This window comes from Schistocerca nitens, chromosome 7 (assembly GCF_023898315.1).
Source record: "Schistocerca nitens isolate TAMUIC-IGC-003100 chromosome 7, iqSchNite1.1, whole genome shotgun sequence".
Lineage (NCBI taxonomy): Eukaryota > Metazoa > Arthropoda > Insecta > Orthoptera > Acrididae > Schistocerca > Schistocerca nitens.
The window spans coordinates 148,315,239-148,330,190 of NC_064620.1; the positions used below are offsets into that span (position 1 = coordinate 148,315,239).

Genomic DNA, 14,952 nt, shown 5'->3' on the forward strand with positions numbered 1-14,952 from the left:
TATCAAGCGATCGCTTTTAGATTAACATTCAATTATTTTAATGATAGTGCTTATTAGAACACAGAACTGCTTTATTATCTATGCCTCGAAGTGAAGACATTACGATCTATGACTAAGGAATGACGTCATTGTTCAAAGCCGACGGGTTGTATCCCCTGCTGCACTAGACCCAACATTACTACTGCGCTTTTCACTTGCCTTTGACTTCTTCGGAACATTTGCGTCAGAAGCTGTTGCCTGTTGGGGTGATGGTGATCGGTGTCTTGCCTTTAGTTGCTCGGTGTTGTTTGTCAGACACTGCGGCAAAACAGCTGAGCTTGATTACTGCTGATCCATCTCCATCCTATCATTCTGAGGACAGTGATCTTGATAGCACATTTCGATGGTACCCAGTTGATGCTTATTTGTAAATAACACTGTTGAAGGAGGGTGCATCATGACAGTCTCGATGTTGTGTCTCGTATGCAAAGCGACAGCCGACCCTTGGACTGTATCGACTGGGATTTCGTCATTAGTTTCCATTTTAAAAATAGCCACTGAGAGAAATCTCCCAGCGACGGTGCTTTGACACTTGTTGCTAACTACTTGTAGGTAAAATATCCAGTAGATTACACAAAAATAAAAAACTTGATACCAGTTCCACTAAACAACTTACAGTATCGGTGACGACCGCTGCAAGAAGCACAAACGACTGCACAGCGCGGCTGCCGTAACCTTTCTCAATATTCTTGAGAGCGATCGGAAAGTTTATTTCCCAAGAAGAGATCAGAAACGGCTTCCAAAATTGCAAGGAATATGCCAACTGAAGAGATCATGAGATGCTGTTTTGTTTGCTAGCATCCCAGATCGTGATCTGGGCTAGCATATGGTCGAAGGCTAGCATGTATTCTACAGCTTAGGATCGCAGTACCGCGACAACAAAGAACAAATACATCTATGCCCAGGGTGCTCATTTCTGCTGTGAGTTGTGACTATCAAAAGAATTGAACAGTTCTTCTTGGGTATATGTGTTAAAATGCGGTCGGATCCATAGGTGACAAGTCAATAGTATTAATTCCGTAATAGTAATCGAGTTGCGTGTGAAATGTAATTTCCTAATACGAATTTTATAGTGAGAAGTGTCGAAACGAAAGAACTGATGCTACTCTTGCGTGTGTTCGCGACACGGACACGTACCTTTTTTCCATTTTTATTTGAATTTTTATAATTAGAAAGAACGATACCTAAATTAAAGAGAAACCTAAAAAACAATGTAACATTTATATTCTGTTTCCTCTTCTAAAATAAGTGACAGCGTTCTTTCCTTTGCGCATTTTAATGGAGAACAACTTTCATTAAAAGCATTTTGTTGTAGGCCTTTCACTGAAAGATGAATATTGACATGGCTTCATGGAAATGAACGTCAGGTCTACAGTTGATGCCTGGTTGCAATATGTTGTACATATGGATGACCTAACAGTTGTTGGCGATGTTTGTGTATTTAATTTCGTCGCCAGTGAAAAAAAACCAATTGCCAAATATTCCACATTAAATAGCGTCACAACTAATTTTTCTTTCCGTTTCAACGCTCTAGAAAAATAATGAAACCAGAAGCTTGGAGGGAAGTTGCCTGCAGATCCCGGCAGCAAGCTGAATTGTACTTTCAGAAGCAGAATTTTGGAAGAGCATTTGCTCATTTCCTTGTTGCATTGAAACTCAATCCTCAGTGGAAACCGGAACTCAAAGAGCAGTTTTCATTATGTTTATGTAAATGGATTTTTAAATAAATTATTTATTTTTAAGATGTTGCTAGTAATGTGTGTGTGTCATGAAAAGTTACAGAATTTAATTGTAGACTGAATATTTTTTAACAGGTCGCGGAAAATTAGATTATAGCTTTTGACAGTTAATGGTTTCTGTTAATTTTAGGCTCATGGGGCAATATTCTCGAATCACAAAACCGATACACAGATTTATTCAACTGTTATGAACAGGCATTGGAGATATTTGGGGACAATGACGCTGTTTTAAATAACCTTGGTGCTCATTTATACAGGTGAGAAATTAGCTCTTAATGTTCATTGGATTAGGTTGGATGTGTAAAATATGGAAGTCTTTGATCAGTGGAAGCAAGTGTTTTCGGAACATTTTGGTAAAATATTTTGGAAATACTTTGCAAAAATTTTCTTAAGCCTGGAAACAATAAATCAGAATCTGAAAACAGGGTTTTTATGGGATATTGGTGGTGCTGTTGATCCTGTTGTTATATCCCAGGTTGTAGCAAAGTTAAAGTATCATAGTCTGTTACAAGCAGATGTACATGTATTGTGCTGTGCTCAGGAGTGTTTCATAATCAGTACAAAAAATGTCTTAAAGAATGCCAAAGAAATTGTTAATAGTAAACAGAGTTTTTATTTTGTAGATGTAAGAGAAGATCTTAAAACACCTGTTATCATTAAGCCTGGCACACTTGTATACAATAACATAGACAGTATGGTCATGGAAGTTGTGAGAAACATTGAGAAATTCTTAATTACAACGAAAAATGGTGGGTTCCCTGTCATGTTCTTAAGCATAGATAGTGAATGGTGTGTACCTACACTGACTGGTATTCTACTGGGTTATCCTGTAGTATACTGGAATGGCAGTAGTTCAGAAAGTGGCGGCAGTTGCTTGGGTTTCACTCCACTTGTTGTGCATACAGTAACTGCAAGGCTGCAAAATCTGGCGCACTGGTCACCACATGAAATATACTCATTCAGTGTACCGAGAAGTATTTTGCCAGAACTGTCTTCACATATTGAAATATGGTATAATGAGACAATCATTCACTTATTTGAAAATCAAAATCTTTTTGAAAGTTTACAGATGAATAAACACACAGTCTCTTTCCCAACTGTTGTGCTTTAGTTACAATGCCCCCTTTTTTCCCTCTGTTCGATGTGTTGAAGGTCACAAACTTGTTGTAGGGAAGAGTACATGAACACTATAAAGTTCATTGCATCCATATTAATATTTGTGGATGTAATGGGTAGTATACAAATGACTGACTGTAAAGTATGTTATGAAAATACAGTGGAGTAGGCTGTACTTAATATTATCAGATCATTCCTATCTTAGTTTTGCCGTTAAACTGCAAAAGTAACAATGATGCAAGGATAAGACTGCTTTACCAAAAGAACATAAAGAACCACTTTAAAAAATGGAGTGAGAAGCATTTATTGTGAATAATTGTCAAGCAATATTTGATCTTAGTGTCAGAATTTAGATAAACTACTTTGTTCATGTTTTGCTGTATGTTGTGTTTGTATTTCTTTGTTTTGTTCATATTAAGTGTAAAATGCTAGAGGCAAACGTACTAATACAGAGTTGAGTATCACATTTGTTTTTCTCTGTACTCATTGTAAATTTACATAGGACTTACATTGTCTTTTAAATATTAGTAAATATTTAATTTCACAGTTGACTGTATTAGCTCTCTGCAACAGTATGGGAAATTTTTCACTGAACACACTGTAACCATGTATATTTGGAACATTTCTGATAATTTGACATATAAAATTTGTATCTTGTTACAAGATGTCTTTTTAACATAATTAAAACACAAGTAATGAATTGTAATATTATTTGTGTTTTAGTTTGTTACATATAGTGTTTCTGGTGTGACAGTTTAAGGATGAATGCTAGTAATACAATAGAGGGAGAGTCATAGGACTGATAAAAGAAAAAAGGGTAAAGTGAAGGTAACCATTCATGATGCAGATATAAACTCATGCTCATAAATTAAGGATAATGCTGATACATGGTGAAACAACGCTCTGGTGGGCACACAGTGTATAGCAACTGAACAGACATGGTTTATTCGCCCGGAGACTTTCAAGGTGCATTCCACTGACCCCTGGTCACAGGAGAGCCAGTAAAGCCTGTTGTCAGGAACACAGTACATGGTCATTGGAACAGTGGTCCTAAAGTCTGATTTAAAGCAGTTGTCACTTGACGTTTGCGCTGTGAAGTTCTGGTGTTGTCACGTCAAGCACTGGCTTGAGGCAGCCGCCTCAGCGCATCGCTACCCCCAGTAATAGGAAATAGTTTTAAAGCCTGTATCTTCTACAAAAAGTAAGTAAAAAGTTTCAAACCCACATATGATGTATATCTCTACTATGTCTCTCAATCGGTCAAATATCTATTCTTAATTTTAATTAGGACAAGAGTTACGTTAATTTGTTTGAAACCATTTAAATTCTAATTTCACAAACAGCTTCTAACTTATCACATCATTACTGAAAAACTATTGGCATCACAGCAAAATATTTTTTTCCATTCATTACCAAAATAATGCACTCGGCAAAGAATCCTTAAAAGTTTTCGTAGTGCATTACGTTTCCTGTATATAAATTTCTGAAAACAGTGTTTTTAAGCAACCCTATCAGTACTGAGCTCGAAACAAGTATGACGTTTAAAATCTCTATCTCCTCTAAATATTATGTAAATATTTTGAAATGTACGTACAGTATCGGTCTCAGTGGTATCTATAAGCATATCAAATATCTTTTCTTAATTTTAATTAGGGCCGTTGTTACATTAACTATTGAAGTGTGAGAAATTTTCGTGTCCGGAAAAGTTTTCTTTAGATTGCAAATCTCGAAAACTATTACACACATTGAATAACATCTTGGTGTATATACAAAATGAAATAAAATTTAAAATTCAGTCTAACTTACTGTAAGGAGATGACGAGAGCTGGCCAAACAGTATTTCTTAGTCTCACAACAAGAATAAGTATTAATCGAAATAAATTCACAAACACAATATTTAATGGCAGTAAGTACACTACACACTAATCAGACAATGTGAAAACACTGCTTAATTCAGAGTCAGAGTCAGTGGAACTATCCGTGTCACTGCTCTTATTGACAGATGTAATCAGGTCTTCGACACTTTGTTGTAAGATACCTTCATTGATCCACGTGTCCTGTATCACTCCTTTCACGTGATGCACTACCTTATGTCAGTCTTCCGATGTCACAATTTCAACTGCCTCTTTCAAAAGGCGTTCCACTTTGTTTAATGTGAATTTCTTATTTTCTGCAGCAATATGCCATTTAACCTGAGCCCAAATCAGCTCTATTGCGTTGAAATGGCAATGGTAAGGAGGCAATCTGAGCACTTTATGCCCAAATTTTTTTTGCTACTTCATCCAAAATGTAAATCGGGTTCTTTGGCTTGTGTTGCGATACAAGTTCCAATAATTCTGCCCTTGTCAAATTAATGTCAAACTGTACTTTATGTTTCTGTAACCAGCTAACAATGTCGTTTTTCCTTGTTGCCTTTGTGGGTGCTTTATCTTGTATTACTGAGTGATAAGGAGCGTTATCCATAACCATGATAGAGTTTTTGTTAAGTTCTGGAGCACACAGTCTTCAAACCATTTCACAAAAGTATTGTGGTTCATCTCTTTGTGGTAGTCGGAGGTCTTATTTGAACTGAATAGCAGCAAACAATTTGGAATGAAACCGCTTTTCCTCTGCCGATCGGAGCTGCCATACTACCGCTGATGGTACCATCTGTCCAGCCTTTTTTTAAACTGTGTCCTGCATTCACCCACATTTCATCAAGCCAAAATATATCATCAAAATTTGTCCCCACTAATTCTCTAAGAAAGTGGCATCTCCAGGCTGCAATATCTTGGTGTTCCATTAGTAACTTTCTGCCAGAGATGGATTTATAGCGGATTCCTGACATTTTCATGACTCTTAACAAAGACGATTTGCTACCCTGAAACAGATCAGCCGCTGTGAGGGTAGCATGTAGTTTTTTGAGTGTTGGATACTCCTTCCTCGAATAAAATGTGTATATTTGACGATGAATGGCATCTTCCTGAAAAGAGTCAAGTTTTGTGACCCTCTTCTCTAGTCACCTCTTTTTCCCAGGTGTCTCCAATTTAGATGATCCACTTGAGCCTTCTTTCATGAATTTCTCCTTGCAGATTCTTATTACTAATTGTTCGCTAACTTGCAGAGCAGCTGCAGTTCGCTCCACCACCTTATCCAAAGGAACGAAGGCTCTCCTGCATCCATCCCTCTCTCTCTCTCTAAATACTCCCTTAAGGAACACACGTATTCACGCGCCTGACTGCGTATCACGATGCCATGTCCGCCAGTTTTTGGATGTTTCCGAGGAGTGTGCAGCCTTGACCTCCCTCTCTTGCAACTGCTTTCATCAGACATCGTAAACACGTGAAGCTACAAGTCATTCAAATCTCTCACCCGCACGTCTACAACGGCTCGCTGAGGACTGGCTGGAACAATGCCTCAGTCAGCTTAACAGAGCGAAGTGGCAACGCAGTGGCAGCCGACAGCGCCGGCTGCGATTGGTTTATTGGTTGCGGGATCCCTGCAGCCTGTTGCCTGTCAAGTGACAACTAGTTTAAATAATAGTATAGGCTACGTTCATGGACGAGTCCAGGTATAGCCTGAACAGTGATTCTCACCGGATTTTCATCGGGCGTGAACCAGGAACCAGATACCAACCCCTTAGTGTCCTTGAAAGGGACCTGTATGGAGGTCGTGGTTTGATGATGTAGGGGGGATTATGATAGGTGCACGTACACCCCTGCATGTCTTTGACAGAGGAACTGTAACAGGTCAGGTTTAGCGGGACGTCATTTTGCACCAGTATGTCCACCTTTCAGAAGTGCAGTGGGTCCCACCTTCCCCCTGATGGATGATAACACACGGTCCCACCAAGCTGCCACCGTGGAGGAGTACCTTGAAACAGAAGATATCAGGTGAATGGAGTGCCCTGCCTGTTCTCCAGACCTAAACCCCATCGAGCACGTCTGGGATGCTCTCGGTCGACATATGGCAGCACTTCTTCACACCCCTAGGACACTTCAGGAGCTCCAACAGGTACTGGTGCAAGAATGGGAGGCTATACCCCAGCAGCTGCTCGACCACCTGATCCAGAGTATGCCAACCCGTTGTGCAGTCTGTGTACGTGTGCATGGTGATCATATCCCATATTGATGTCGGGGGTACATGCGCAGGAAACAGTGGCGTTTAGTAGCACATGTGTTTTGGGATGGTTTTCTCAACTTATCACCAATACCGTGGACTTGCAGATCTCTGCCGTGTGTGTTCCCTATGTGCCTATGCTATTAGCACCAGTTTTGCGTAGTGCCACATTGTGTGGCACCACATTCTGCAGTTATCCTTGATTTATGAGCGTGAGTTTAGAAATAAGAGGCAAATGCTACAAGTGTGTTTTCTTCCCTGTCCAAGCCTGCTCTCTTTGGTGCCATGTTCCTTTTATCTATTTTTGCTGCACCTCTCTGCTCTACAACCCTTCTCTATAGCCTCCCATCATCCACCATTCTCTTTGGCCCTCCCTATCCTCTTCTTAGTTCTTCTCATGTGCTCTACACAGCACACCCTCTCTCCCCGATTGGCAATTACATGAATAAGTAATATAAAAGTATTTCTAATAAATTTGCTCTAATAAATCCAGTATTTTATGTAAAGCCTAATGGAGATTACTTTACCGGTAGCCCTCACACACATGAAAGTGGTTAGTTTGCAGTGTAACTACATATATTAAAGGGAGATGAGCATTATCGATATGTGGCTGTTATAGTGGAGCAATCAGAGAGCAACCTCTGGGGCACTTGAAACACCCTGATTATATATCTGGCTTATCCAAATAATGCAGGGTCCTGTCCGAATTGATCTTTATTTCCCAAGGTTCATGTGGGATTCCTATGAAGCCTATAAATTCAACCAAAAACACTCCCTGTAATTTGAGGGGTTTGGAGTTTTTTCACAGCTAACCAACTGGAAGTGCTCAGGTGATTTGTATGTCTAAAAAAGTTTGTGAGGTTAACTAAGTAAACACTAGTAAATTACATCTGCTATGAATTTTCTTTTTATTGTTGAACAAAAAGAAGGCACTTTTGGAAGGAAGAGGGGGGGTCCCTCTTCTACATTAATAAACAGTTAGATGAACTTGCAAGGCCCTTAACTGAAACAGCTTTGAAACAATGTACTCCTATTTTAGGCACAAAGAGCTTCCCAAGTAAGCAAACTCTGAAAATGAAAATCACTTGGTAAGTACCTGGTCAACAGTGAGCTGAGAACAGCTACAAATGATAGCAAAATTTGTCGTATTTTAGAACATTATACGTATTTGAGTCATTCCATGTCAAACCAACACAACTGTGAACTGACCATCTCTGATTTTCATCACATTTGGTGTGTTCATCGCATGTGACTAGAGAATGAAAAATGCTAAATTTCAGAATTGCAGCACAAGTACAACAAAAGTTACAGCCACACAAAATTCTGAAAAAATGCTGAATTCGACAAATGCTTTAGACAATATATGTATATATATTTGCATCTTGATGTTCATTACACAACATAGTAAAAAATGAAATTGGGCTGACATTAGGATATACCAATTAATATGTGATACAATAAAGCAATACAGATTGTATACAGACTGCAACAAAATGTCATGCAGCACTGAAAAGCTTATTAATTGTTAAAAAGGTTGGTGCAGTGGCAACACACAGTAAGGCAGCAAGGTAAACAGGCAATTGACAAGCATTTGGAATATGCAAGGTAACAGACTATGAGATCTGACCTTCAGTGACAAAATATGACACTAGGTGGTTATAACTAAAGTGCAGTTACTCACAGAGATCCAATGTTGGCTTTAATTATCGCATGCTAGCAAAAATTCATAGATATTCTAATGTGTTAGTGCCAAAATGATTTACACTGGGCAAAATTGGTTCCAATTTTGGCCTTCAGGTGCAAATCTGATGCAAAAAAAGACGTATATAAATATCTCTCGTAATCCACCAAGGACCATGGGGCAGCAGCCTGTCATGAAGTACTCAAATAGTGATAACTAAATCCAACAGCAATATTGTAATCCAGTGTTGTTTATTCAAAACGTGCTACCAGTTTTGATGCCAAAAAGCATCATGGAAACATACATAGCATGATAGAAAAGTATAAGAGTACAGACAACAAAGATCACCATTTATGACTAAATGAGGATAAATCATATCATAAAATTACATAAGAAAAACTTACTATCGAGGAACCCACATGTACAATAATTACACCAGCAAAGCAACTGGTACACCAATCAAACACTGTCTGGATTTCTCACTATGTGAGAGTTGTAGATATATTGCAGAGTGGCATGGGAAGCAAATATCTTGATGGTAGCAGCAATACCATCACATGGTCCTTTGTCAATTGATGTGGCAGAGAAGTGCCACTTCACACAATCACTCTGATGAAAAGATATGGTTGCAAAACTCTCGCAGTTCTTACATTGGACTGCAGTGCCATCTGGGAATTAATACATGTACTTGGGTGTTCTATGGAAATGGGATATCATGAAGTCAATCAAATGACTCAAAAGACTAACATTCACAGTGGCATGTTTAAGGTTTTCTGATATGATATGTGATCAATTGCACAGGTTTCTGGCCGTATATAATAACAAAAGGATGAGCGGTGGCCTGTGCCCTGCTCCAGTGAAACCACTGTACCTCATCCTGCAGGACAATTGCACAATTTTCTTCTAAATCACATACAGCAGAGGATTCATTGTGACAAAGTGGTGTTGTACCAGTTGCTTTGCTGGTGTAATTATTGTACATGTGGGTTCCTCGATAGTAAGTTTTTCTTATGTAATTTTATGATATTGTAGATGTTAAGACTGTTTGGTGGCTATGAAGGAGAGCAACAAGCGTTTTTTTTTTTTTAATTTATTGCCTCTGTGTGTGTGTGTGTGTGTGTGCGCGTGTGTGGCGCAGGTTGCACAACAGTTCTTGGGTTTATCCTTGCTTGATGCACCATATTCCAATTTCCAGACACCAGTTGTTTTGGTTTATGAATCCTGGAACCATTTTTCTTGACAATGCAAAATCCTTTGTCCCAGGCCATCACCAGCTTTTATCTTCCCTGTTATAGAATTTTATCACGCGGTTCACAGTGTGTTCCCCTAGAACATGTCTAGGTACCATATTAGGAATGGCGATGATTCTTTGGGTTAAACAACTACAATGAAACAAACAGATAAGAATCACAAACCTGCACAGCTCCTCTGATGATTTACACACATTTGTAGCCCCAAATATTGCTTTATTCCATTAAATAACAGTCTGGTATCTTCTGGTGAGCCTCCAATGAAAAAGAAGAGACTTGAGAGAGGAAACATAAGCACAAAAAAAGTTTGAGAAAATACCTGTTGTATTCCAAAGTAAATATATATTCAATGTGGTAGAAAGTACAGAGGGTGAAACAAATGTGGGCTCTGAAATTATAATGCAATTGACTAATTGTTTCGCTTTTCTCTCTAAATAGTTTGAGGCACCAAATTCAGTTTCAATCCTTCAAGTGGTCCATCTTTTCGGAAGAATGATCAGCATCTTCTTACAGCTTGTGTCGCTAGTACTGAATTTCTCTTTCAATTGCATTATAATTTCAGAGCCCACATTTGTTTCACCCTCTGTACTTTCTACCACATTGAATATATATTTACTTTGGAATACAACAGGTACTTTCTCAAACTTTTTTTGTGCTTATGTTTCCTCTCTCAAGTCTCTTCTTTTTCATTGGAGGCTCACCAGAAGATACCAGACTGTTATTTAATGGAATAAAGCAATATTTGGGGCTACAAATGTGTGTAAATCGTCAGAGGAGCTGTGCAGGTTTGTGATTCTTATCTGTTTGTTTCATTGTAGTTGTTTAACCCAAATGCACTTCTGTGTTAATTATTTTCTACATTGTTCACACATTTTGTAGTCTGTCATTATGCAACTGATTACATAAACCATCTGCATTTCGACTTTATGTAGACTTTCCTTGTATCTATTGTGTCCATTGTCTCTCAAGGGATTACAGCATTCTTTCAAACTCCACTTTCATCTGGTACATTTGTATAGTCACGACACCTTTTGCTACAACTTCCCCCATACATGTAGCATCAACGTTGCCATCCAAGCTTTGGAAGCAAACACTTCACTTACACGATTTCATATCTTGTCACTTACTTTCAGGTAACATGACTTAATAACATTTGTGTGGCCTTGCCACATTATTGGTTATATAAGAATGCTTGCTATTGGCCTGTTCACCTTGTTACATTATCATGTATTGCTATTACAACACCTTTTTAACAGTTAACACAGTTTTCAGTAATTTAAGTCATTTTGCTGCAGTCTTTATACAATTTGTATTACTTTATTGTATCACACAGCTGTGCATATCAGTTAGTGTGTCCTAGTGTCATCCCAATTTGATTTTAAACTATGTTTTTTAGTGTACAATGAAGAAGTAAATATATTTTTGCCAGTAATGTTGGAGATGACACATTTCAAGATATTTAAAACCAAAGGTCAAGATCACTGACCTTAATTGTGAGCATTGTTTGAATGTGGTCATGTTGCACATCATTTGAAAGCTTGTTCCCAGCCCTTTCCCAGATTACCAATTTCACATTTCTGTCTCCATTAGAACAGGAGCTAAAGCTGTTTTTGCCTGCAGTGTTTGTCAAATTTTCAGAACCTTGGGAGGCAAATACTTCTGATGTTTATATGCTACAATTCTGAAATTTGGTGTTTTTCATTATATCGATATGTGCAAAGAACACACCAAATTTGATAACAATCAGAGTTGGTCGAGATGAAAATTTTACTTTTCTGAGGTGACACGACATGGAATGACCCATTTACAGGAAATAGCTTAGCTTTTACAAGGATGGACAGCCAAAGGATAACTGAAGTGGGAAATATTATGAAAAGGGTAAATAGAACACCAGAATAGACTGCTGGTTTTAACATATCAAAATTATCAAAATGCATTTCAGTTTGTTTTATACACTTAATACTATTTGCATGCAATATTACTTGTTCACACAGTTAGTGTATCCACAATTTTTTCATTCATCATGTGCTGTAGATCCCATCAAGAAGCAGGAACTTCATGGATGTGGAATGAGTCGAGGTACATATGAATGAAAGACAACAAAAATATAGGAACTTAAATCTGAATACTGTATTAACAGTGAATAAGCTCACCAGACAAAAACTTAGTCACTGCTACAGAAATCATGACAAGGCTCATTTAATACCATGTAATTCCATCCCAGGACTTGATAACCACCTATTTCGGTTAGGAAGTGGATCTTCAAGGTTGTGCTGCTACTTTGCATTCAGATTAAGCCACTCACCGAGGACTTGATCACTCAGTTCCACCAAATTGTGGGTGCGCTGATGTTTGTATTTTACCTGTTCCAACATGTTCCACAGATTGTCTATGATGCTCAAGTGGACCTTCATTCACCACCTGCAGCAATATCTGTCAGGTTTGGAAGCGATTTTGATTTATGGCCCGTGTAATGCATTTCTGCTCCCTCTCAATCGGGATCTTTTTCCGACCACAGTTCTGACGACGTGTTTCGTGACCAGGTGCGTTACACAACTACGAGGGCCGTTCAGAAAGTAACCTACGGTTGATTTAAAAAAATACACCAAGTTAAATAAAAATATTTTAATATATACATCTTACAACTACATCTTTGCACTATTTTTCTACATAGTCTCCATAGCGATTGAGGCACTTATCGTATCTCTTCACAAGCTTTGAAATTCCTTCTGCATAAAAATCACCCACTTGTGCCTGGAGCCAGCCTGTGACCTCATCTTTGAGCTCTTCGTCGTCATCAAACCGCTGTGACCCGAGCCATTTCTTCAAATGCATGAAGAGGTGATAATCACTTGGCGCCAGGTCTGGGCTGTAAGGTGGATGGTTGATAACGTCCCACTTGAAGGACTCAAGAAGGGCCGTTGTTCTGCGAGCAGAGTGAGGACGGGCGTTATCGTGCAAAAAAACGATACCGGAAGTCAGCATACCACGGCGTTTGTTCTGTATAGCCCGTCGTAACTTTTTTATTGTTTCACAGTACACGTCTTGATTAATGGTCGTACCACGTTCCATGAATTCAACCAACAACACCCCTTTGGCATCCCAAAACACCGTTGCCATCAGTTTTCTGGCAGAAAAATCTTGCGAGGCTTTTCTTGGTTTGGTAGGCGAATTTGAATGTGCCCACATCTTTGATTGTTCTTTTGTCTCAGGGTTCACGTACTTAATCCAGGTTTCGTCACCGGTCACGATTCTGTTTAACAATGGTTCTCCTTCGTCCTCATAACGTGACAGAAAGTCTAATGCAGAGGCCATTCTTTGAGTTTTGTGGTGGTCGGTAAGAATTTTGGGCACCCATCGTGCACAGAACTTACGGTAACCCAATCTTGCTGTCACTATCTCATACAAGAGAGTCTTAGAAATCTGTGGAAAACCAGTAGACAACTCCGACATTGAGAAACGTCGATTTTCACGAACTTTTGCATCAACTGTCTGAACGAGTTCGTCAGTCACCAATGATGGTCTACCACTCCTCTCTTCATCATGAACGTTTTCTCGTCCACTTTTAAATAAACGTACCCATTCACGGACAACTCCTTCACTCATAACTCTTGGTCCGTACACCGCACAAAGCTCACGATGAATAGCTGCTGCAGAATATCCTTTGGCTGTAAAAAACCTTATGACAGCACGCACTTCACATTTGGCGGGGTTTTCTATTGCAGCACACATTTCAAACTGCCACAAAAACTAAACTAGCGCAGGTACGACGTTCACTCGACCACGGCTTGATGCCGACTGACCTGTTGAGTGCATGAACGCACAGATGGCGTCGCTACTCCCCCCACAACCCGCACTGTGACCAATCGGAGGTTACTTTCTGAACCGCCCTCGTACTTGTAGACACGTTGAACAGTCCACCGTGAAACCCCAGCAAATGCAACAACTTCACACACTGTATGGCCATGGGCAGGGCCAAACACAGTTGCCCCTTTTCACCACTCTGTCATGTTTTTCATTTACCCATGTTTGTGTACAGTGTCCACTGATCACTACTGCCTTATACTCAGGTAGAGTCAGTGCACTCACAGTAGAGCTGGTGACTCGGTAACTGCGCCATCTGCAAAAGCTTAATGCTTGATTTGTGCATGCACAATGAGGTGACAAAAAATTAGTCCTTTTTTTTTTTTTTTTTTTTTTTTTTTTTTTTTTTTTTTTTTTTTTGTCTCATGTGCTCAAATCAAATGATTGGCATCTGTATATTATGAGACAAGTGAATTGCAATTAAAAGAGCTATCACTATATTGCTCAAGTATATCAGGAAGGAAGCTGTACTTTGAAAAATGCTGCTGCCGCCTCTGTTTTACTATGTAGCTGCTGTTCACCTGCTGTTAGTAACTCAACGTTTACTTAATTACAATAGTATTTTTCAAAGAAAATATTTTTTACACTACCACTTGTCATACAGCTTTACATATAAAACACTGACACTTACCATGTAGCTAATACAGCTTTTCAATCCTATAATCTAAATGTCCAGACAATTTGTAAGAAGAGTAACTAATGTGGTATGTTTTTAATTTTCTTTTTAATTGGTAAGGATTCCCAGTTTTTTGCTTTATGTTAAGCAGGAGCTTGTTGTATATCTTACCAACAGAGTACAAATCTCCTTTCTAAACTGTGGACAAGGTCCATGTGAAATTTTGGTATCTTGCATTGTGACTGTTTGTTACTATCAGCAGCAAAAAACATGATGTAGTAATTGTATTGAGAAATGAGTCTAACAATATTAAGATCTTAAAAAGGCTTATGCAGGATGAACAGTTAAACATTTTACACAATATTCTTACTCTCACTTCGGCTGAACAAATACTTTATTTACTTTAGGTATGCTGTCCCAGAAGATAATTCCACAAGACAACAGAGAATGAAAATGCGTGGAATAGCCATTACTCTTGCTTTTAGGTGAACACAATGAGAGATACTGTTGAGGTAGGGCTTCTCAAACTATGCTCTGCAGAACACTGGT

General features: G+C 38.8%; 1 protein-coding gene across 3 annotated transcripts in view; it reads left to right on the forward strand.

Annotated features, from left to right (window-relative positions):
• Window positions 1–582: 582 nt before the first annotated feature.
• Window positions 583–14,952, forward strand: part of LOC126194637 (protein arginine N-methyltransferase 9-like) — a 124,401-nt gene continuing 110,031 nt past the window's right edge. The window contains exons 1-3 of one of the 3 annotated variants that reach the window (XM_049932808.1): window positions 583–1,033; window positions 1,574–1,746; window positions 1,909–2,035. In XM_049932808.1, coding sequence (XP_049788765.1) covers window positions 1,581–1,746; window positions 1,909–2,035 — 293 coding nt within the window. In that variant the 5' untranslated portion in view covers window positions 583–1,033; window positions 1,574–1,580. Of the gene's footprint in view, window positions 1,747–1,908; window positions 2,036–4,821; window positions 6,888–14,952 lie in introns of those variants that run through there. The other 2 variants (XM_049932810.1, XM_049932809.1) reach the window with 2 other exon arrangements.